The sequence below is a fragment of the Cetorhinus maximus genome, unplaced genomic scaffold, assembly GCF_964194155.1.
Source record: "Cetorhinus maximus unplaced genomic scaffold, sCetMax3.hap1.1 HAP1_SCAFFOLD_1279, whole genome shotgun sequence".
Lineage (NCBI taxonomy): Eukaryota > Metazoa > Chordata > Chondrichthyes > Lamniformes > Cetorhinidae > Cetorhinus > Cetorhinus maximus.
In genome coordinates, this window is record NW_027597221.1 from 3801 (window position 1) to 28550 (window position 24750).

The 24750-nt window shown below is 46.9% G+C and overlaps 1 protein-coding gene across 1 annotated transcript in view; it reads right to left on the reverse strand.

Annotated features, from left to right (window-relative positions):
* Nucleotides 1–408: 408 nt before the first annotated feature.
* Nucleotides 409–24750, reverse strand: part of atg9b (autophagy related 9B) — a 67453-nt gene continuing 43111 nt past the window's right edge. The window contains exons 10-14 of the mRNA XM_078536526.1: nucleotides 17811–18043; nucleotides 8480–8570; nucleotides 6071–6155; nucleotides 4154–4302; nucleotides 409–3153 (exon numbers count right to left, since the gene is read on the reverse strand). Coding sequence (XP_078392652.1) covers nucleotides 3148–3153; nucleotides 4154–4302; nucleotides 6071–6155; nucleotides 8480–8570; nucleotides 17811–18043 — 564 coding nt within the window. The 3' untranslated portion in view covers nucleotides 409–3147. The remainder of the gene's footprint in view (nucleotides 3154–4153; nucleotides 4303–6070; nucleotides 6156–8479; nucleotides 8571–17810; nucleotides 18044–24750) is intronic.

A 24750-nucleotide genomic window follows, 5' to 3' on the forward strand; every position in this document is an offset into this window, starting at 1 on the left:
AGCAACACTCAGCCTGTCAGTCTCTCAATCTCTCTCTCTCACACACAGAGCAACACTCAGCCTGTCAGTCTCTCAATCTCTCTCTCACACAGAGCAACACTCAGCCTGTCAGTCTCTCAATCTCTCTCACACACAGAGCAACACTCAGCCTGTCAGTCTCTCAATCTCTTTCTCACACAGCAACACCCAGGTTCTGACACACTATCTTTCTCTCTCACACACACACGTCACTCTTTTGTGACCAGTCACACTCAGGTTTATTTGGATGTGTCTGTGATTGGTTCTTGAACTGTTCGTTATGTTTCAGGGTGTGAGCTGTGATTTGCAATCTAAAACAGAACAATGTAGCCTGAGACTCATCAGAATAAACAAGTTGGCAAGATCAGTAATCGAGGGAAAAATAGAGAATTTCGGTTATAAATATTTAATAAAACTTTTCTATTTAGCAGTCGTCACTTTGTAAAATCAACTGACATCATCGCACCTAGTAGCTGATCGTTTAATCTTAAAATGAATTCATTCAATGAGAACACCACCACACACAACTAGCACCACTGACCAGCATAAACTGGTGATTAAAGTTAATACTTAACACTGGCACTCACTGCCCTAATTAAACACTCCCAGGGCAGGTACAGCACAGGATTAGTTAGAGTAAAGCTCTCTCTACACTGTCCCCATCAAACACTCCCAGGGCAGGTACAGCACAGGATTAGATAGAGTAAAGCTCTCTCTACACTGTCCCCATCAAACACTCCCAGGACAGGTACAGCACAAGGTTAGATACAGAGTAAAACTCCCTCTACACTGTCCCCATCAAACACTCCCAGGACAGGTACAGCACAGGGTTAGATACAGAGTAAAGCTCCCTCTACACTGTCCCATCAAACACTCCCAGGACAGGTACAGCACAGGGTTAGATACAGAGTAAAGCTCCCTCTACACTGTCCCCATCAAACACTCTCAGGGCAGATACAGCACGAGGTTTGATACAGAGTAAAGGCCCCTCTACACCGTCCCCATCAAACACTCCCAGGACAGATACAGCACGGGGTTAGATACAGAGTAAAGCTCCTGCTAGACTGTCCCCATCAAACACTCCCAGGACAGGTACAGCACATGGTTAGATACAGATTAAATCTCCTGCTATTCTGTCCCCATCAAACACTCCCAGGACAGGTACAGCACGTGGTTAGATACAGAGTAAATCTCCCTCTACACTGTCCCCTCCAAACACTCCCAGGACTGGTACAGCACGGGGTTAGGTACAGAGTAAAGCTCCCTCTACACTGTCCCCATCAAACACTCCCAGGACAGGGACAGTTTGGGATTAGATACAGAGTAAATCTCCCTCTACACCGTCCCCATCTCTATGAGAGGCAATTGGTTCTATTTCTCACCATCTTGGCAATAGCTTTTACTAATGGTACCTTTCTGCTCCCTGTTGGATATTGGCTCCCACAGTAATCTGTCCACTTCAGGAAGCCTCAACTGGATGGGGGTGTTTGGGCATCAGTTGATGATGGGATGATTCAGCAGACAGTACAGGCCTCTCTCCCTCAGGAGTGCAATGCAATGGTATAACAGTGATATAAAATCCCAAAGTTATGCACAATTGTTTGAAACTCCATCTGACAGAAACTACTGGATTGGAGAACCCGTAATGGAGAAACTGTCCAACTGACACAGAGTGACCTGGGAGTGTGCAGGAGCTGAAACTACAGCAGTGAACAGACAGTAAGACTATAACACCAGATCCATGCTGGTACTGTCTCTTCATATATAAATAATCTATTATTAATTACAGCAGAGGAGGAGATTTGATAGAGGTGTTCATAATCATGAAGGGCTTAGAGAGAACGAATAAGGAGAAACTTTTTCTAGTGTCTAGAGGGTCGGTAACAGAGGACGCAGGTTTAAGGGAATTGGCAAAAGAACCATGAGAAATGTCTTAAAACCGTAAGTTGCTGTGATCAGGAATACGCTGCATGAAAGGGTGGTCGAAGCAGGTTCGATAACTTTCAAAAAGGGATTAAGATAAATACTTGAAAAGGAATAAAAATACAGGGCTGTGGGGTAAGAGCACAGATTAATTAGATAGCTCTTTCAAAGAGCCAGCACACACATGGTCGGCCGAATGGCCTCCTTCTGTGCTGTGTCAGTCGATGAGTCAGCTTTGAGGTAGGTCTCAGTGGGGTCAGGCACCTCCCAGTGGAGCTCGGGCTACACTTACTAGAATCCCTGCTGGAACCCCAACAATTAACGTTATTCGCCCGGCGAGAGTGGGGGTTGGGGGTGGGCAGTGTGGTTGTGATGCCTTCCGTGGTGAACTGCCCCACAATCTAAACTCCTGAATGATGACCAGGCGCGCCAAGTCCGGTGCCCACAGAACCTGTACCCCGACAAGAGGAGAAAACTGGACAAACGTGAAGTTAGTTTCTGTGGGATGGAGTGGGGTGCAGCAGCAAAGAAGGCCTCAAAGATGATGACAGCAACATTCAAAGACCCCTGGTGACCACACAGTCACATTCGCCAGAACCCTGGATTTAGATTCCACTGCCAATTATTCCATTCAGCGCACACAACCTAGTGAAAACTCACCCAGGACAGAGGGACAATACAATGGAATGAGCCTCTGATTTTACCTGCCCTTCTTCACTGCACCAGCTCTGTCTCACTAGTGTCATTTTACTGGATTATTTCCAATCCTCCTGCCTCCCTCCCTCGTTGAATTTGCCTCAGCACCTTCCCCTTAAAGCCTGGCAGTAACACTCGTCAGTCTCAAACCAAACACAAACCCTTCCAGAAACGGCCCATGCTGATGTAGCAAAGCCACAAACACTGACAAAGTTTCATTCCTTATACACAAGTTCTTTTTAAAAAGAACATTCATTGAAATATTCACATCAGCTTGCAGGAAGCTCCAATCTCCACCCACTGCGATTGGTCAGATGGGCTGACAGCAGACAAAGCGTAATGTGAAGAGCGGATGGTTCTGGAAGACATCGATGTCTCTTTAGTGCAACGCAAGTCCAAGAAAAAGTTTTCATTCACCGGCCGCAAGCCTGGATACCACAGGATCAGGAAACTCGCTTCACCACCAGCTGGTAATAAGTTAAGGCCATGAGATCAGTCCAGTCCAAATATTTAAACCTGTCCAGGGGAAACAGACAAAGGGGAAACGTGAGGCTGTTTTTAACCAGTGAGGGCACACGGGCTCCTGTCTGACCGGGTTTGAGAAGGGACCGAGTGGGGAATTCAGCCACACACACACCAGAACACCTCCTGCTCTCGTTGCTTCTCAAGATGTGGGCTACACTGTCCCAGTCACCACCCAGGCCCGAGTAACCTTGAGGGCATTAAGAGAGAAGCAGGTGGGTTGGGGCTGCAGGCCAAGCCTAGGCTGAAGCTACAAGTTCCCTCCCTGAAAGACATGAGTGGTCCAGTTAGGATAATCCTGGTCGCACACCATTCTGACTTGAAACTATACCAACTCGCTGTTCCTTCACTATCGTTGGGTCAAAATCCTGGAACTCCCTTCATAACAGCACTGTGGGTGTCCCTACACCACATGGACTGCAGCGCTTCAAGGCAGTGGCTCATCACCCCCTCCTCAAGGGCAATTAGAGATGGGCAACAAATGCCACCCGTGCTCACATCTTGTGAATGAATACATTTTTAAGTATCTGTGTCCCAGTGAGAGTCAGGGTGCATGGGACTCGTACCCCAGTGAGAGTCAGTCCGTGTGGGACTCGTACCCCAGTGAGAGTCAGTGTGTGTGGGACCCGTACCCCAGTGAGAGTCAGTGTGTGTGGGACCCGTACCCCAGTGAGAGTCAGTGTGTGTGGGACCCGTATCCCAGTGAGTGTCAGTGTGTGTGGGACCTGTACCCCAGTGAGAGTCAGTGTGTGTGGGACCTGTACCCCAGTGAGAGTCAGTGTGTGTGGGACCCGTACCCCAGTGAGAGTCAGTGTGTGTGGGACCCGTACCCCAGTGAGAGTCAGTGTGTGTGGGACCCGTACCCCAGTGAGAGTCAGTGTGTGTGGGACCCGTACCCCAGTGAGAGTCAGTGTGTGTGGGACCTGTACCCCAGTGTGAGTGGGAGCTTTCAGTGGAGAAGGGGATTAAAGACTGAAACATTTAAGACACTCACTCTGTTTGTCTTAGAAGGCACTTCATCCTCATGGTCCTGTCGTGCTGGTGGGTCATTAATGGGAGCTTCCCCCTCAGCCCCTTCTGCCCAGCCCCCGAGGTGTAACTGGGAATAGGCTGTTAGTGTTTCTGGTGAACTCAACGGGGGCACTGAGAGAGAAAAAACACAATCGATCAGCAAGTGCAATTCTTTGACACTGGGTATGGTCAGAGTGACGAGCAAGGATACATCAGCCCCTCCCTCAATCCCCTCAGGATTCACATTATAAACTCAGTCTGTGAATGAGCCCCGGTTGCACCCTTGGCCTGTTGGTGACTCTCATCCTGGCGAGTGGAACCCACGGACTGGGCCCTCAGGGCAAAGGGGTAAACATCTGTGGGGAGGGGAGGAAACAGCAGAAGACGCTCATCCTTGATTTCAAATCCCTCCATGGTCTCATCCTCCCTACCTCTGTAATCTCCTCCAACCCCAGAGCTCCACTAATTCTGGTCTCTTGAGCATTCTCAATTTTAATCAGTCCACCAAGCTCTGGAATACCCTCCCTTGCTTCTCTCTGCCCCTCCTTTAAGATGTTTCCCAAAAGCTCTATCTTTTGGTCATGAGTTTTTGGTTATCTCCCCTAATATTTCCATTTGTGGCTCAGTGTCAATTTTTGTTTGCTTATGGTCCTGTGAATCACCTTGGAAATTGTGAATACTCTCCAGGAGGTTGAGAGGGCTCCAGGAGTGAAAAGCCTAGGAGAGACACTGATACCCAGCTGAATAGAGCAGCAACATTTAACATTGACCAGCAATGAAAACTGACAAAATACTGACTATATGGAGCGGTTTGGAAGAACTCTACTGAAATTTACAGACCAACTGGAACAAGAGGAAGCCGTTCAGCCTCTCAATCTTCTTCTGTTCGGCCGTTTCTTGATCTGCGCCTCAGTTCCATTTACTTGCCTCCTCATTCCTTGGTTCCCTCACCCAACCAAAAGCAATCCAATTCTGCTGAATGATCACATACCTGAAACGTTAACCCTTGTTTCTCCCTCCACAGATGCTGCCTGACCTGCTGAGCATTTCCAGTATTTTCGGTTTTTAATTTCAAAAACCCATCAATCTCAGTTTTCAACATTGCCACTGACTCCCAGCGCCCACGGTTCCAGATTTCCACTCCTCTTTGTGTGAAGAAGTGCTTCTTGACATCATCCCCCTGAATGGCCTGGCTCCCTTTTAAATGTTGTGTCTCCTTGTTCTGGCATTCCCCAGCACCTCCCTCCCCTACCAGGGGAAATCATTTCTCTCTAAACCTTATCAAATCCTTTAACCATCGTTAATAGTTAGATCACCCCTCAATCTGCGAGGGAGCACAATCCTCCTCTTTGCAAGCTGTATTCATAATTTAACCCATGTAGCGCAACATCATTCCAGTGAATGCACACTGCACACTCTCCAAGGCCAACCTGGGTGCAGTGCCCAGATCTTAAACTGTCCTAATCTATCTTTTCTTCACAGTTGCTGACTGACCTGCTCAGCTTTTCCATTGTTTTCTGTTTCCCTGAGCTTCCACCTTTACTCCTAACAGGGCCACCTACTTCAATCCATTATTTCTCCCTAGATCCCAGAAACATGGATTCACTCACTGCTCTCTCTGAATTGGTTAATTATACAGCACAGGAGAAGCCCATTTGGCCCATCACCAAATACCCTCCCTCTCTCTCTGAAACTGTTCTCCAGGTACTCCTACTGCCCTGCCCTTTCCCCAGATAGACTTCATGTATACACTATCCCCTGCATTCTCCCTCCTTCCTACAATCCCAGTGTAACACTGTCTTCTGATTTACGTCCTCCTCTCTGCTATCTCTGTTTCCCCAAGCTTGAGGTTTGCCTTACTGTTTCGAATTGTACCATCAGTAACATGATGGAGAGATACCTGGGGCAGTTGGTTGTTCTGTGATTGAACTGTAAGTCTGGGATCCCTGCCCCATACTCTGAGGCTGTGCGCTCTGCTGGTGGAGCTGCAAGAGAGAACAAGGAGAATGAAGAAAGGATTCCACACATCACCCACCCGAACAAAGACCCGATGTCCTTGACCCTCCTCCCCGGTCCTCTCCCCTCCCAGCACCAGCTTCCTCCAGCGTGGGCTTCTACAAGAATAGGGCCTCTAGACACTTTGGTAAGCGAAGATAGTCACAGCTTCAACCTTCAACCTCCCACTGCCACAACACCCCTCCCACCCCCCGACTCTGCTTTTATCACACTCTACTGACATAATCAGATTGAATTTACAGGACAAAAATAAGTCATTTGGCCCTACTGGACCATGTTAGTGTTTACGCTCCACATGAGCCTTTTCCCATCTCTACTTTATCACACGCTATCAGCCAATCATTCTTCCTCAGTTACATGTCGAGGTTCCATCCATACTTTTAGTCTCAACCGCTCTTTGTGGTAGTGAGTTCCACATTCTCAACACTCTCAGAGTGTAAGAGATGGAAGTTATTCTTTTAAATGTTTTGGGGGAATGTTGTGTTATTCTGTAAAGAAGGCTGTATGTCTATGTGTGTAAATGATTTAATTAAGCTGGGCAGAGGTTACTAGGAGGCAGGTTGTTGGGGCGTTTAAAAGATGAAAAGGATAGAGGTGTTAGGTTTGAGGTACAAGTGAATAGGTTACGATTGGACATTTGCATTTTTAGATAAGTTGAGAAGTTTGAATAATAAAGGGAAGTCAGAGGAAACAGAAACATATTTGCATCTTGCAGGAGTTCCATAGGGAAAAAGCAAAGCCAAGATAGAAACATGAAAGATTTTATATTTGGAAGAATTTGAGTTTCAAAGAGGTGTGAGGACAATGGAACCTTAGATTAAAGGGGGAAAAAAAATATAGTTTAGAGTTACTGTGGAGAGTTTAGAGGCTGGAGCTAAGCTGTTGGCTGTGTGAGGAAGATCTCCTGGAAACTGCTCTAGACTGGGAGAAGATACAGTTTGAATCAGCCATCCAGTCAAGCCAGAGAAGTCTTGGGCTGCAACCAGCAATTTTGTTCTGAAGTCTTGGATTTACACAGCAGAAGGGAAGAGAGTTAAGGGTAATGTGGTATGCATTTATTAAAGCTACAGCAGTTTGCCTTGGGTAATATCACTGGATTTTTATAGTAAAACATCTATATGGGAGTGTTGCCTGGAAGTTGTAGAGGGATCTTTACTCTGTATCTCACTCCATGCTGTTCCTGTCCTGGGAGTGTTTGATGGGGACAGTGTAGAGGGAGCTTTATTCTGTATCTAATCCTGTGTTGTACCTGCCCTGGGAGTGTTTGACGGGGACTGTGTAGAGGGAGCTTTACTCTGTATCTAACCCTGTGCTGTACCTGCCCTGAGTGCTTTTGGTGGGACAGTGTAGCGGGATCTTTACTCTGTATCTCACTCCATGCTGTTCCTGTTCTGGGAGTGTTTGATGGGAACAATGTAGAGAGAGCTTTACTCTGTATCTAACCCCGTGCTGTACCTGTCCTGGGAGTGTTTGATGGGGACGGTGTAGAGGGAGCTTTACTCTGTATCTAACCCCGTGCTGTACCTGTCCTGGGAGCGTTTGATGGGGACAGTGTAGAGGGAGCTTTACTCTGTATCTAACCCCGTGCTGTACCTGTCCTGGGAGCGTTTGATGGGGACAGTGTAGAGGGAGCTTTACTCTGTATCTAACCCCGTGCTGTACCTGTCCTGGGAGTGTTTGATGGGGACAGTGTAGAGGGAGCTTTACTCAATATCCGTGCTGTACCTGTCCTGGGAGTGTTTGATGGGGACAGTGTAGAGGGAGCTTTACTCTGTATCTAACCCCGTGCTGTACCTGTCCTGGGGAATGTTTGATGGGGACAGTGTAAAGGGAGCTTTGCTCTGTATCTAATCCCATGCTGTACCTGTCCTGGGAGTGTTTGATGGGGACGGTGTAGAGGGAGCTTTACTCTGTATCTAACCCCGTGCTGTACCTGTCCTGGGAGTGTTTGATGTGGACGGTGTAGAGGGAGCTTTACTCTGTATCTAACCCGGTGCTGTACCTGTCCTGGGAGTGTTTGATGGGGACAGTGTAGAGGGAGCTTTACTCTGTATCTAACCCCGTGCTGTACCTGTCCTGGGAGTGTTTGATGGGGACTGTGTAGAGGGAGCTTTACTCTGTATCTAACCCCGTGCTGTACCTGTCCTGGGAGTGTTTGATGGGGACGGTGTAGAGGGAGCTTTACTCTGTATCTAACCCCGTGCTGTACCTGCCCTGGGAGTATTTGATGGGGACGGTGTAGAGGGAGATTTACTCAATATCCGTGCCGTACCAGCAGTCATTTTATGCTTACCTCATGCATATAAATAGCATGAAGACTCATTTCTGTTGAAGCGAAGTTTGCAAGAAGCAGAGACCTGCCTGAGCCTGCACTCAATGATGTGCTTGAGTAACAAAGAAAAATATAGAAATTAGACATGCATATAAACATATAAGCGTCAACTAACAGTTAACTAATCAGGTTCAGAATGGTCTTCTGGACGAGTTACAACTGCCTAGCTTTTATGCCTAACATGCCTGGCTCTGTATCTGGTTTTGTTGCATTGCACATAACATTCTTTGGTTCCAAGTAAAATCATAGGATGTTTACAGCACAGGAGGAGGCCATTCAGCCAGTCATTTCCATGCTAGCTCTCTGCAAGAGCAACTCAGCTAGTCCCACTCCCTGCCCTTTTCCTGTAGCCCTGCAAACTTTTCCCTTCAGATGCTTATCCAGTTCTGTTCTGGAGGCTTTGATTGATCCTGCCTCTGCCAGACTCTCAGGCAGGGCAATCCAGATCCTAACTACTCACTGCGTAAAAAAAGTTTTACCCTTATCATCTTTAGTTCTTTTGCCAGGCATCTTAAACGTGTGCCCTCTGGTTATCGACCCTTCTGCCAATGAGAACAGTTTCTCCCTATATACACTGTCCAGACCCCTCATGACTTTGAATCAAATTTCCTCTCAACCTTCGCTTCGCCAAGAGAACAGCCTCAGCTTCTCCAAACTATGCACGTGACTGAAGTAACCTCATGCATGTTATCATTCTCATAAATCTTTTATTCCATGGGCTTCAACTTTGCTGACAAGCCTGTTCTGTGACGTTTTACATCAAATGTCTTTTGGAAATCCACGTACACCACATCAACTGCATTAGCCTCATCAAAACAAAAACCTCAAGCAAGCTAGTTAAACAAGATTTCCCTTTAACAAATCCATGCTGGCTTTCCTGAATTAATCCCCACTTGTCCAAGTAATCATTAACTTTATTTTGAGTTGTTGTTTCTAGAAGCTTTCCCATCACCAAGATCAAATTGTAGTTGCTGGGTTTATCTTTACCCTTTTTTGAACAAGGGTGTAACATGGAAGCTGGTCACCGTGGCTGCCGGGCAGGAGTGAAGTGGTTCCCGTTATCAAAGAGAATAACTTTAAGTTGTTCTTTTTTTTTTCCCCTTAAAAGGAAGCAAACAGAACATCGAGACGCAAAACTGAAGCGGCACATTCCCCGTTTTAAAGAGTGTTTCCCAGGCCCTGGTGAGGCTCAGATTTCTTTGCAGATTCCCTAAGCCGAGGCCTGCGGACTGCAGGCTCCGTCAGGCAGGTGGGGCTGGCTGGCTTCAGTAACAGGGGCTGGGGCAGACTCCATTATAATCACTTGAAAAGGAAAAAAAAATAATGCAGGGAACTGCATACTTGTAGGGAAACCTACATCAGAGCGCAATGGGAATCAATCAAAAAGGAAACAGCGAGAGGGCAGGGCCAATGTGTTCCCGTAAAGGTGAAGGGTGGGACCAAGTCCAGCCAACCCCGGATGTTGAGGGATGTACAGATTGGATAAGGATAAAAAAGGGGGAGCTTGCGGTAGATATCGAGGGCTCAAAACAGCAGAAGCCCTAGAGAAGTATAGAAAGTGCAGGGAGTTACTTAAAAAAATTAGGAGAGCGAAGGGGGGCGGGGGGGCATGAAAAAACACTGGCAGGTAAAATAAAGGAAAATCCAGGGGTGTTTTATAGGTATATTAGGGACAAAAGGATAACCAGGGAAAGAGTAGGGACCAAAGTGGCAATCTGTGTGAGGAGCTAGACGACATAGGTGAGGTTTTAAATGATTACTTTTCATTTGTGTTCACTATGGAGAAGGACAATGTAGTTATAGAAATCAGGGAGAGGGTCTGTGATATACTTGAACAAATTAGCAAATTAGAGGGAGGAGGTATTAGCAGCTTTAGCCGGCTTAAAAGTGGATAAATCCCCAGGCCCAGATGAGATGTATGCCAAGCTGCTGTGTGAGGCAAGGGAGGAGATTGCAGGGGCCCTGACATTAATTTTCAAATCCTCTCTGGTCACAGGGGAGGTGCCAGAGGACTGGAGGGCAGCTAATGTGGCACCATTATTCAAGAAGGAAGGTAGGGATAAACCAAGTAATTACACTGGAGAGGGTGCAGAGGAGATCACCAGGATGTTGCCTGGGCTGGAGCGTTTCAGCTATGAAGAGAGACTGGATAGGCTGGGGGTGTTTTCCTGAGAGCAGAGAAGGCTGAGGGGGGACCTGATAGAGGGATACAAAATTATGAGGGGCATAGATAGGAAGAAACTTTTCCCCTTAGTGGAGGGGTCAATAATCACGGAACATAGATATAAGGTGAGGGGCAGGAGCTTTAGAGGGAATTTGAGGAAAAAACTTTTCACCCAGAGGGTGGTTGGAATCTGGAACTCACTGCCTGAGGGGGTGGTAGAGGCAGGAACCCTCACAACATTTAAAAGTATTTAGATGAACACTTGAAACACCATCGCATACAGGGCTACGGGCCAAGTGCTGGTAAATGGGATTAGAGTAGATAGGTACTTGATGCCCGGCGTGGACACGATGTGCCGAAGGGCCTCTTTCCGTGCTGTAAAACTCTATCACTATCTGCAATTTTCCTGTCCTCTAGCACCAGCCCCATATCTAAGGAAGACTGGAAAATTATGGCCACAATTTCCACTCTTGATACCCTCAGCATCCTCGGATGCATCTCATCTGGACTTGGTGACTTATCCACTTCAAGTACAGCCGGCCGTTCTAACACCTCCTCTTTATCAACCTTTAGTCCATCCAATGTGTCAACCACCTCCTCTTTCACAATGATTTTGGCAGCATCTTCTTCCTCGGTAAAAATAGATGCAAAGTGCTCATTTTGTATCTCAGCCATGCTCTCTGCCTCCAAGTGTAAATTGTACACCTCAATTGGTTCCTTATCAGCCTGACTCCTCCTTTTACCATCCTTTTACTATTTACATGCCTGTAGAAGACGTTTGGTTTCCCTTTATGTTAGCTACCAGTCTCTTTTCATAGTCTCTCTTTACTTCTCTTATTTCTTTTTTAATTCCCCTCTGAACCTTTTATATTCAGCCTGGTTCTCCACTGTATTATACGCCTGACATCCGTCATATGTTCCCTTTTCCTGCTTCATCTCACTCTCCATCTCTTTCATCATCCAGTCAATTCTGGCTTTGTTTGTCTACCTGTACCCCATCGTGAGAATGTACCTCGACTGTACCCAAGCCATCTTCCCTTTAAAGGCATATGAGATGGAGAATGTCACTATGGTAATCAAAACAGAAAGCTCCTCTCTCCACAGATGCTACCAGACCTGCTGAGTTTTCCCAGCACTTTCTATTTTTAATTCAGATTTCCAGCATCCGCAGTAGTTTGCTTTTATTTTAGATTGTAAAGTACAAGGCATCACAACTGTGTGGAGCGGGCTGTATGGATGAAGTGCCTCCTTCTCTGTCCATCATTTCTCATGTGTTCTTCATTGAGTATTGAGTGGAATGGAACCCTGGACAGGTGGGAGTCAGTGTTGGGGGAGGCGATGACGTAGTGGTATTGTCGCTGGACTAGTGATCCAGAGACCCAGGGCAATGCTCTGGGGAGCCGGGTTCGAATCCCACCACGGCAGATGGTGGAATATGAATTCAATAAAAATCATGGATGACCATGAAACCATTGTTCATTGTTGTCCTTACCTGGTCTGGCCTACATATGGCTCCAGACCCACAGCAATGTGGTTGACTCTTAAATGCCCTCTGAAATGGCTGAGCAAGCCACTCAGTTGCAACAAAGGACAAAAAAGGAATTAAACCCAGACGGAACACCCGACATCGACCTAGACACCGGAAACGACAACAGCAAACTCAGCCCTGTCGACCCTGCAAAGTCCTCCTTACTAACATCTGGGGGCTAATGCCAAAATTGGGAGAGCTGTCTTATAGACTAGTCAAGCAACAGCCTGAGATAGTCATCCTCACAGAATCATGTTTTATAGATAATGTCCCAGACACCACCATCACCATCCCTGGGTATGTCCTGTCCCACCGGCAGGGCAGACCCGGCAGAGGTGGCAGCACAGTGGTATACAGTCGGGAGGGAGTTGCCACCACATCCACAAACATCCACTCCCTCCACCACCAACACACAGTAGCAGCAGTGTGTACCATCTACAAGATGCACTGCAGAAATTCACCAAGGCTCCTTTGACAGTATCGTCCAAACCCATGACCACTGCCATCTAGAAGGAGAAGGGCAGCAGATAGATGGGAACACCACCAACACCCTCCAAGTCACTCACCATTGTGACTTGGTTCACTGTCGCTGGGTCAAAATCCTGGAACTCCCTTCCTAACAGCACTGTGGGTGTACCCACACCACATGGACTGCAGTGGTTCAAGAAGGCAGCTCACCACCACCTTCTCAAGGGCAACTAGGGATGGGCAATAAATGCTGGCCCAGCCAGTGAAGCCCACATCCCATGAGTGAATTTTAAAAGTATTCAACCATGGGGTGCATCACAGTTAAGCCTCACATAGACATTCAGTGATCAATACCAAACACCCTGGCTAATTATTTTGTCAAATCCCCTTCATTGAAGCTTATTGCACCACTGATCCCTGTGCTAGCTGAGAATGGTCTAACTCTGCCCAGACTGGGAACGAAACCTGGATTCTCCCAGGCTGTAAGGATCAAAAACACATCAAGCATGTCCTCTCATTTCCTTTTGGGATCTGGGAGACAGTATTTGCTGTCCATCATCAGTTGTTTGGAGGAGTTTAGTGTTAATGGTAGATTTAATTGTAGGCAGATGGTGGGCATGAACTGGTGATTCACTTGTGTTCCTAGGTGCAGACTTGTGCATCTCGGCACCGCGTGGAAAGTGAATGCTGATTTAAAAACTAATTGTGGACAGAAGATTTTGGGTTCTAGGATCACCTTTATCCACCAACTGGCTCTTTGGACAGGAGCTCAGCTGATTGCATATTGCTGGATGGCAGTGCCAGACATGGCTGCTGCTGTTCCTGCTGCTGCCTGGGGCCTGAGGCCTGGAGGAGAGGGAAGGGAGAGGCTGTCTCCACAGGGAGGCATGCTGTGCTGCTGACACCACCACCACCTGAGAATGAGGAGAACCTGTGAGGTTCTTGAGCAAATTGATATAGGGAGTGACAAGGTATTGGAGGCAAAAACAGAATTACCTGGAAAAACTCAGCAGGTCTGGCAGCATCGGCGGAGAAGAGCACAGTTGACGTTTCGAGTCCTCATGATTTTACTCAGTTCTGCCGAAGGGTCATGAGGACTCGAAACGTCAACTTTATTCTTCTCCGCCGATGCTGCCAGACCTGCTGAGTTTTTCCAGGTAATTCTGTTTTTGTTTTGGATTTCCAGCATCCGCAGTTTTTTGTTTTTATCAAGGTATTGGAGGAGTTGGCAGGCTTAAAAGTGGACAAATCTCCAGCTCCGGGTGATTTGTGTCCCAGACTGCTGAGGGAGGCAAGCGAGGAGATCGCAGGGGCTCTGACCCAAATTTTTAATTCCTCTCTGGCCACGGGGGAGGTGCCAGAGGACTGGAGAACAGCTAATGTGGTTCCGCTATTTAAGAAGGGCTGTAGAGATAAGCCAGGGAACTACAGGCCAGTGAGTCTCACGTCAGTGGTAGGGAAACTATTGGAGAAAGTTCTGAAGGAGAGAATCTATCTCCACTTGGAGAGGCAAGGTTTGATCAGGGATAGTCAGCATGGCTTTGTCAGAGGGAGGTCATGCCTAACAAATTTGATTGAATTTTTTGAGGAGGTGACCAGGTGTGTAGATGAGGGTAGTGCAGTTGATGTAGTTTATATGGATTTCAGCAAAGCCTTTGACAAGGTCCCACATGGGAGACTTATAAAGAAGGCAAATGCACATGGGATACAGGGTAATTTGATAAGGTGGATTCAAAATTGGCTTAGTTGTAGGAGACAGAGGGTGATGACAGAAGGCTGCTTTAGTGACTGGAAGCCAGTGTCCAGTGGTGTACCACAGGGATCTGTGCTGGGTCCCCTATTATTTGTCATTTATATAAATGACCTAGATGACTATGTGGGGGGTAGGATTAGTAAGTACGTGGGAGGTAGGATTAGTAAGTTTGCGGATGACACAAAGATTGGCCGGGTGGTCAACAGTGAGGTTGAGTGTCTTGGGCTACAGGAAGATATAGACGGGATGGTCAGATGGACAGATAAGTGGCAGATGGAATTTAACCTTGAAAAGTGCGAGGTGATACACTTTGGAAGGAGTAATTTGACAGGAAGTAGTCAATGAATGGCATGGCTCTAGGAAGTTCTGAGGAACAAAGGGACCTTGGCGTGTGTGTCCATAGATCTCTGAAGGTGGAGGGGCATATTTGTGGGGTGGTGAAAAAGGCATATGGGACACTTGGCTTTATCAGTTGAGGCATAGATTACAAAAGTAGGGAGGTGATGTTGGAGTTGTATAGAACCTTAGTGAGGCCACAGCTGGAGCACTGTGTGCAGTTCTGGTCGCCACATTATAGGAAGAATGTGATTGCACTGGAGGGGGTGCAGAGGAGATTCACCAGGATGTTGCCTGGGATGAAACATTTAAGTTATGAAGGGAGGTTGGATAGACTTGGGTTGTTTTCGTTGGAGCAGAGAAGACTGAGGGGCGACCTGATCGAGGTGTACAAGATTATGAGGGGCATGGACAGGGTGGATAGGGAGCAGCTGTTCCCCTTAGTTGAAGGGTCATTCACGAGGGGACATAAGTTCAAGGTGAGGGGCAGGAGGTTTAGGGGGGATGTGAGGAAAAGCTTTTTTATCCAGAGGGTGGTGACGGTCTGGAATGCGCTGCCTGGGAGGGTGGTGGAGGCGGGTTGCCTCACATCCTTTAAAAAGTACCTGGTTGAGCACTTGGCACGTCATAACATTCAAGGCTATGGGCCAAGTGCTGGTAAATGGGATTAGGTAGGTAGGTCAGGTGTTTCTCATGTGTTGGTGCAGACTCGATGGGCCGAAGGGCCTCTTCTGCACTGTGAGATTCTGAGATACTGGGATGTGGAGAGAGGAGGAGGAAACAACAATCAGTAGAACTAACACCTGCTCTGGAGGAGAGAGAGAGAGAGAGAAAAAGAGAAAAACAATGAAAAAAACACTTAAATCAAGGGGTTTGTGCTTGGTGCACTATTCTGACTAGGACTGTTGCTGCAGGAAGAGGAAGGAAAGATCGGCTAAAAAATTCTATCTGTGCTGCTGTATAGAAACCGCTCCCACTTTTCCCTGCCCAGTACATCTGGAGCTGCCCAGGTGAAGGTTTCATTTAAGGCCTGGTGGAGGACGGTACCTGGGCAGTTCTGGTTGTCCTAAACGTGACATTTAGTCACTGGATTAGTTGCTGTTGCTATCCTCTCACTGCATGGTAAATGGGAGGCCACTTTCCCATCCTATTCTATGGGGGTGGTTTCTCCTTTTTCCTGGGTGCCCATCTGTGCAGCCTGAAGCTGTGATCAAACCGAGCGCTTGGGGTAAGCGTGGCTCGCTAAACTTCAGTGACGACTCAATCTTCGTCAGCATCGGGGTCTGCAGGGGGTGAAGAGTTACACCACCCTCCCTCAACATGACAATTGGTCTGTGAGTTAAAGCTACAGCTGAGGCTGTCAGTTCCTCAGCCTTCGTTGTCGTTCCAAAACGTATGGGAAGGCAATGTTCTTCCTGCAGGCTGAGTGGGCGATACACGTTACCCTCGAGAGCGGGCTCAATGGGCAGGACCTTCCCGCCAGTGGGCCCATGACTCCAGCACATAGCCCACTGTCATCTCCATTTCCCGCCCTTTGTCCTGGGTGGACTCCTCCTCCCACGCCTTTGCCAACTGGAGGAGGTGAGGTCAGGGATAATGCTGTTTTCAGGGAGGGCAGCCTTCTCCTCCCGGTGCCAGGTCTTCATGGAGTCGACATAGGAGGAGGACACAAAGGTCACCAGGGTCTACTGACTGCATTTTCAGGACAATGGATGGTGTGCGGAGCCCCCGCTGTAAGGAGATGTTCAGGAAAACGGCCCTGGTTGCCGGAGCTGCTCAAACGACCCAGATGGCTGAGGCTGGCGCTGCTGCACCTCTCCCCACACCACCATCTCAACTCTTGGGTGGCAATCAGTGTTGACAGCCAATGCCACCGTGGTTGCTGGCCGGCTGGAGGGGTAGAATCTGCACAGAAGGAAAGCACAGCAAAAAAACAAAATCTTTGAAGCAAGCCCCCCAGGCTAGATAATGCAAGCCAGCCCACGAGCAAAACCCAGGTGTGTGTCCCCGCAGTGAAGCGTGATGAAACTTCTACATCTCAAGGCTGGCTTATGTGTGGGAGCAAGGAAGAGAGGAAGGGTGTGGAGCCAGAGGCCTCATCTGAAATGGAGGTCTCCCTCCCTCTGCATCTCTTGAAGAGAAAAAGGAGGAGGCGTTACTCTTTGGAAGTGAGTACCTCCACTACTGGGGAATATCAGCGAGGCCCAACCCTGCCTGGGATAATTCATTTTTAACTCTTTCCCAGGATGTGGGTTTCTGTGGGCGTTGCTGGCTAGGCCAGCATTTATTGCCCACCCCTAATTGCCCTTGAAAAGGTGGTGGTGAGCCGTTCTTGAACCGCTGCAGTCCATGTGGTGTAGGTACACCCACAGTGCTGTTAGGAATAGTGTTCCAGGATTTTGACCCAGTGACAGTGAAGGAACGGCGATATATTTCCAAGTCAGGATGGTGAATGGCTTGCAGGGGAACTTCCAGGTGGTGGTGTTGCCATGTGTCTGCTGCCCTTGTCCTTCTAGATGGCAGAGGTCACAGGTTTGGAAGGTGCTGTCGAAGGAGCCTTGGTGAATTCCTGCAGTGCATTTTGTAGATAGTACACACTGCAGCCACTGTGTGTCGGTGGTGGAGAGAGTGAATGTTTGTGGATGGGGTACCAACCAAGCGGGCTGCTTTGTCCTGGATGGTGTCAAATTTCTTGAGTGTTGTTGGAGCTGTACTCATCCAGGCAAGTGGGGAATATTCCAACACACTCCTGACTTGTGGTGTACTTGCTAAAAACCCGTTACCTCTCAAACATTTTCCAGAACTGATGCAAGGTCATCGTTAACTCTGTTTCTCTCTCCACAGATAGCAGGCCTCCACGAACTATCACAGCTGGTATGGGGACTGAACCTGCGCCACTGGCGTAATTCTGTAGCGCACTCTAGCCAACTGAGCTAAGCGGCCTCGTCTACGGCTGGAGTATTTGCAGCATCTTCTGTTTACATCACAGATTTCCCACATCCACAGTTTTTAGTTTTAATTTATTAGTGCCTCGATTACTCACCTCTCTTCCATGATAGTCCTGTCACTGCGGTACAGTGAACTCTCAGCACCATTCTCCATGAGGAGAGTGTGGGATCTGGTCCGAGTTGGATAGAGAGAGGAGGAGAGTGACGCGAGGACACTAGCGGCAGCTGAGGCGGTACTGCGCGACTGTCCGAAACATCCATCTCTGCCGGTTAATAGTGAACCGGGGAGTGCCGAGTGTGTGAGCAGACTCATGATGAGATTCTCAGGCTGCAAGGAGGACAAAGCGAACCTGATCAGTGAAATAAGGAACTTACATTTCTATAGCGCCATTCACATTCTTGGGAGATTCCAAAACACTTGACAGCAAATTGAAAACATTGTAATCATGAAAAAAACTCCTCTTAGTCTTTGCTGTTCCTGTTTGAAGAGCAGTCACTGTTGTTTTTGTAGGTAAACGTGGCAGCGAATTTATGCACAGCAAGATCCCTCAAACAGCAATGAGATGAATGACCAGTTACTTTGTTTTTGCTGCTGGTTGAGGGATAAATATTTGCCAGAACACTGGGAAGAGCTCCTCTGCACTGCACTTCTTCAGCATAGTCCTTCTGGGATGGTTAACATACACCCGAAGCTGCAGGGTTCATTTTGTCAGAAAGGCCCGGCAATAATCATGGGGGATTCTAATCTACATATAGACTGGAAAAATCAAATGGGCAAAGATAGCCTAGATGAGGAACTCATAGGATGTTTTTGGGATAGTTTTTTTTTAATTCATTCAGATGATGTGGGCATTGCTGGCAAGGCCAGCATTTGTTGCCCATCCCTAACTGCCCTTGAACTGAGTGGTTTGCTAGGCTATGTCAGAGGGCATTTAAGAGTCAACCACATTTCTGTGGGTCACATGTAGGCCAGACTGGGTAAGGACGGCAGATTTCCTTCCCTAAAGGACATTAGTGAACCAGATAGTTTCATACTCACCATTAATTTGGATGACATGGTAGGATTTGAATCTGTGTCCCCATTACTCGATTACTGGTCCAGTGATATTACCACTATGTCATTGTCTCCCCATACAATACCAGATCTAGTATAGCCTGCTCTCTGGTTGGCTCCAGAATGTGTTGTTCTGGAACCAATCAGAGAGCAGATTATACTAGAACTGGTATTGTGCAACAAGATAGGGTTAATTAATGACCTGATAGTGAAGGCACCCCTAGATAGCAGTGATCATAATATAATTGAACTTTACATTCAGTTTGAAGGAGAGAAGAGTGGGTCTATGACTAGTATTTTAAACTTATATAAGGGCAATTAAGTGGGCATGAAAGTAGAGCTAAAGTGAACTGGCAAATTAGGCTACGGGATTGATCAATAGAGATGCAATGGCAAACATTTAAGTAGGTATTTCAGAATATACAGAATACATACATTTCAACAAGAAAGAAAAATTCCAAGGGGAGGGCTCATCATCTGTGGTTAACCAAAAAAGTTAAAGATAGTATCAAATTAAATGAAAAAACATATAATTGCGCAAAGATGGGTGGGCAGGTCAGAAGGTTGGACAGAATATAAAAAATGCAAAGAATAACTAAAAGGTTAATATGGAGGAAAAATTAGAGTACGAGAGAAAGCTAACTCGAAATATAGACAGATAGTAAGAGTTTCTATAGATATTTAAAAAGAGTTAACAAAGTGAGCACTGGTCCTATAGAAGGTGAGTCTGGGGAATTAATAATGGAAAATAAGGAGATGGCAGATGAATTGAACAGCTATTTTGCATTGGTCTTCACTATAGAGGAGACAAGTGAATGCCATTAAATCCCAGAAATGGCTGTAAATCAGGAAATGGAAGGGAGGGAGGAACTCAAGAAAATTACAATCATCTGGGGAGTGGTACTGGCTAATTGTTTGAGTTGTGGGCTGCAATTCCCTGGGTTCTGATGGATTTCATTGTAAGGTCTTGAAAGAAGTGGCTAGTGAGAGAGTTGATGCATTTGTTTTAATTTTCCAAAATTCCTTAGATTTGGGGAAGGTTCCATTAGATTTGAAAATAGCAAATGTAACTCCTTTATTCAAAAAGGGAGGGAGGCAGAAAGTAGGAAACTATAGGCCAGTTAACTTAACATCTAGGGAAAAGGGAAAACATTAGAAGCTGTTATTAAAGACATCATAGCAGGGCACCTAGATAAACTCAAGGTAATCAGGCAGTGTCAACATGGTTTTGTGAAAGGGAAATCATGCTTAATCAATTTATTGGAGTTCTTTGAAAAAGTAACATGTGCTGTGCATAAAGGGGAACCGGTGGATGTACTGTACTTAGATTTCCAGAAGGTATTTGATAAGGTGCCACATCAAAGGTTATTGTGGAAAATAAAAGTTCATGGTGTAAGGGGTAACATACTGACATGGATAGAAGATTGGCTGGCTAACAGGAAACAGAATGTAGACTCATTTTCAGGTTGGGAGGATGGAACGAGTGGTTTGCCACAGGGATCAGTTCTGGGGCCTCAACTTTTTTACAATTTACATAAATGACTTGCATGAAGGGACCGAAGGAATGGTGGCTAAATTTGCTGATGACACAAAGATAGGTAGGAAAGTAAGTTGTGAAGAGGACAGAGGGAGGTTACAAAGGGATTATAGATAGGCTAAGTGAGAGGACAAAGATCTGGCAGATGGAGTATAATGTGGGAAAATGTGAAATTGTCCATTTTGGCAGGAAGAATAAAAAAGCAGTGTATTATCTAAAGGGTGAGAGATTTCCGGGCTCTGAGGTGCAGAGGGATCTACGTGTCCGAGTGCAAAAGGTTAGTGTGCAGTTACAGCAAGTTATTAGAAAAGCTAATAGAATGTTATCATTTATTGTGAGGGGAACTGAATACAAAAGTAAGTAAGCTTTAGTTAAAGTGCGCACTGATGAGACCACATCTGGAGAACTGTGTACAGTACTAGTTGCCTTATTTGAGGAAGGATGTTAGTGCATTGGAAGCAGTTCAGAGAAGGTTTATTAGGCTAATACCTGGAATCAGCAGATTGTCTTATGAGGAAAGGTCGGACAAGCTCGGCTTATACCCACTGGAGTTTAGAAGAATAAAAGACGACTTGAATGAAACACAAGATCCTGAGGGGTCTTGACAGGGTGGATGTGGGGAGGATGTTCCCTTGTGTGGGAGAATCTAGAACTAGGGGTAACCGTTTAAAAATAAGAGGTTGCTCATTTAAGACACAGATGAGGAGACATTTTTTCTCAGTGGGCCATGAATCTTTGGAACTCTCTTCCTCAAAAGGTGGAAGCAGAGTCTTTAAATATTTTTAAGGCAGAGCTAGATAGTTTCTTGATTAACAAGGGGGTGAAAGGTTATCAGGGGTAGATGGGAATGTGGAATTGAGGTCACAATCAGATCAGCCATGATCTTATCGAATGGTGGAGCAGGCTCGAGGGGCTGAGTGGCCAACTCCGGCTCCTAATTCGTACGTTCGTCTGTCTGAAAGACAGTCCCCCTGACAGTGCAACGCTCCAACAGGACTGCCCCTCAGCACTCTTCCTCTCTGCCTCAGCACTGCCCCTCTGGCGGTGTGGCACTCCTCAGCACTGCCCCTCTGTGACAGTGTGATGCTGCCTCAGCACTGCCCCTCTGGCGGTGTGGCACTCCTCAGCACTGCCCCTCTGGCGCTGTGGCACTCCTCAGCACTGCCCCTCTGGCAGTGTGATGCTGCCTCAGCACTGCCCCTCTGGCAGTGTGATGCTGCCTCAGCACTGCCCCTCTGGCAGTGTGATGCTGCCTCAGCACTGGCCCTCCGGCGGTGCAGTGCTCCCGACACTGGTGTCCCTTGATGATCAGTGCCAGGACTACAATTTTTTGATATATGCACACAAAAGATATTGCAAACAAGAGTTAAATTTCAAAATTTGCCAATGATACCAAACCAGTGTGGCTGATAGTGAGGATGACACCAATTAGCTGCAACATGACATAGATTAGCTAGCAGAATGGGCAGACAAATAACCAATGGAATTTAAGAACTGTAGCAAGAGCTAAGTTTGTGGCACCACGGGTAGCTCAGCTGCATGGGAGGGGAGGAGGAAGAGTGGAAGTGCTATAGTGGTCGAGGATTCCATAGTTAGAGAAGCAGACAGGCGTTTTTGTGGCTGTAGATGTGACTCCAAGATGGTATGTTGCCTCCCTGCTGCCAGGGTTAAGGATGTCACAGAGCGGCTATAGGACATTCTTTTGGGGGAGGGCCAGCAGCCAGGGGTCGTGGTCCACATTGGGCTGAAAAAGGGACGAGGTCCTGAAAGCAGATTTTAGGGAGTTAGGAAGGAGATTGAAAAGCAGGGCCTCAAGAGCAGTAATCTCAGGATTACTCCCAGTGCCATGTGCTAGTGAGCATAATACATGACTGGAGAAATGGAGTAAGAGGGAGGGCTTTAGGTTTCTGAGGCATTGGGACCAGTTCTGGGGCAGGTCCCTGTACACAGAGGACAGGTTACACCTTAACAGGACTGGGACTAATGTCCTCACGGGGAGGTTTGTTAGTGCTGTTGTGGAGGGTTTAAACTAAATTGCCAGGGAGATGGGAACCTGAGGGGAAATTCAGAGTGGAGAGGAGAGGAACTGGTAATGGGAAATTGAGAAGTATTAAATGATGAGGAGGATATATCAGAGAGTAGTATCAAGGTTAATAGAATACTTGGAGAGTTTGGTAGAACTAGAGTAGAATAGTAAGTCATTAGATGGGGTCAGAGTAAGGGGGAAAGTTAAAAAGCCTAAATCAGGGTTAATGTGCGTGTATGTGAATGCATGGAGTGTGGTTAATAAGACTGGTGAACTACAGGCACTGGTTGACAAATGGAATTATGATATTTTTGATATAACAGAGATCTGGCTCAAAGAAGGGCAGGACAGGGTGTTAAATATTCCAGGGTACAAGGTACTTAGGAGAGACAGGAAAGGAAGAAAGTGTTGCGGGAGTGACAGTATTGATTAAAGACGGTATTACAGTACTGGAGAGAGAGGATGTTCCAGATGGGTCAAGGACAGAATCTCTCTGGCTAGAGGTTAGGAATGAAAAAGGTGCAGTAACATTGACCACTGTAGTATATAGACCACCAACAAGTGAAAGGGACGTAGAGAAACAAATTTGCAAAGAAGTTACAGAGAGGTGCAAGATGGGGGACTTCAGTTATCCAAACAGGATAGACTGGGATAGGAATGGTGCAAAGCAACAAGTGGGGCGAGAGTTCCTGGAGTGTGTTCAAGATAATTTTCTGCAGGAGTATGTTTCCGGTCCAACGAGCGGGCAGGGATTGTTGGAGCTGGTTCTGGGGAATGCGTTGGTCCACGTGGATCAAATATCAGTGGGAGAGCCTCTAGGGGACAGTGACCATTGTATCATAAGGTTTAGATTGGTCATGGAAAAGGACAAGGAACAATCCAGAGCAGGGATAATTAATCAGGGGAACGACAACTTTGATGGGATGAGAATGCATCTGAGTCAAGTGAGTTGGAATCAAATGTTGGCGGAAAAGACTGTGGCTGAACAATGGGCTACCTTCAAAGTGATAGTATTGCAGGCAATGTCAAAGTATATTCCCTTGGTGTCATCCTCACTGTCCTTTGGTGGGACAAATAAATCCAGAGCACCCTGGATGATGAGAGAGATAGAGGTGAAGATGAAAATGAAGAAGTGCGCGTACGACAGGTGCCAGGTAGAAATACAATGGGGAATCAGGCTGAATATCGAAGGACCAGAGGGGAAGTGAAGAAACTAATAAGAAAAGCTAGGAGAGAGCATGAAAAGAGACTGGCAGCGAACATAAGAGGGAATTCCAAGGTCTTCTATAAGCATATAAATGATAAAAGGGTGGTATAAGAAAGATTAGAATCGCAGAGCAGAAGAGGCCCTTCGGCCCATCGAGTCTGCACCAACACGTGAGAAACACCTGACCTGCCTACCTAATCCCATTCACCAGCACTTGGCCCATAGCCTTGAATGTTATGACGTGCCAGGTGCTCATCCAGGTAATTTTTAAAGGATGTGAGGCAACGCCTCCACCACCCTCCCAGGCAGTGCATTCCAGACCGTCACCACCCTCTGGGTAAAAAAGTTTTTCCTCTCAACCCCCCTAAACCTCCTGCCCCTCACCTTGAACTTATGTCCCCTCGTGACTGACCCTTCAACTAAGGGGAACAGCTGCTCCCTATCCACCCTGTCCCATGCCCCTCATAATCTTGTACACCTCGATCAGGTCGCCCCTCAAGTCTTCTCTGCTCCAATGAAAACAACCCAAGTCTATCCAACCTCTCTTCATAATTTAAGTGTTTCATCCCAGGCAACATCTGGGTGAATCTCCTCTGCACCCCCTCCAGTACAATCACATCCTTCCTATAATGTGGCGACCAGAACTGCACACAGTACTCCAGCTGTGGCCTCACCAAGGTTCTATACAACTCCAACATGACCTCCCTACTTTTGTAATCTATGCCTCGATTGATAAAGGCAAGTGTCCCATATGCCTTTTTCACCACCCCACTAACATGCCCCTCTGCCTTCAGAGATCTATGGACACACACGCCAAGGTCCCTTTGTTCCTCAGAACTTCATGGTGTCATGCAGTTTATTGAATACGTCCTTGTCAAATTACTGCTTCCAAAGTGTATCACCTCACACTTTTCAGGGTTAAATTCCATCTGCCACTTATCTGCCCATTTGACCATCCCGTCTATATCTTCCCGTAGCCCAAGACACTCAACCTCACTGTTAACCACCCGGCTAATCTTTGTGTCATCCGCAAACTTACTAATCCTAACCCCCACATAGTCATCTAGGTCATTCATATAAATGACAACTAATAGGGGACCCAGCACAGATCCCTGTGGTACGCCACTGGACACTGGCTTCCAGTCACTAAAGCATCCTTGTGTCATCACCCTCTGCCTCCCACAACTAAGCCAATTTTGAATCCACCTCAT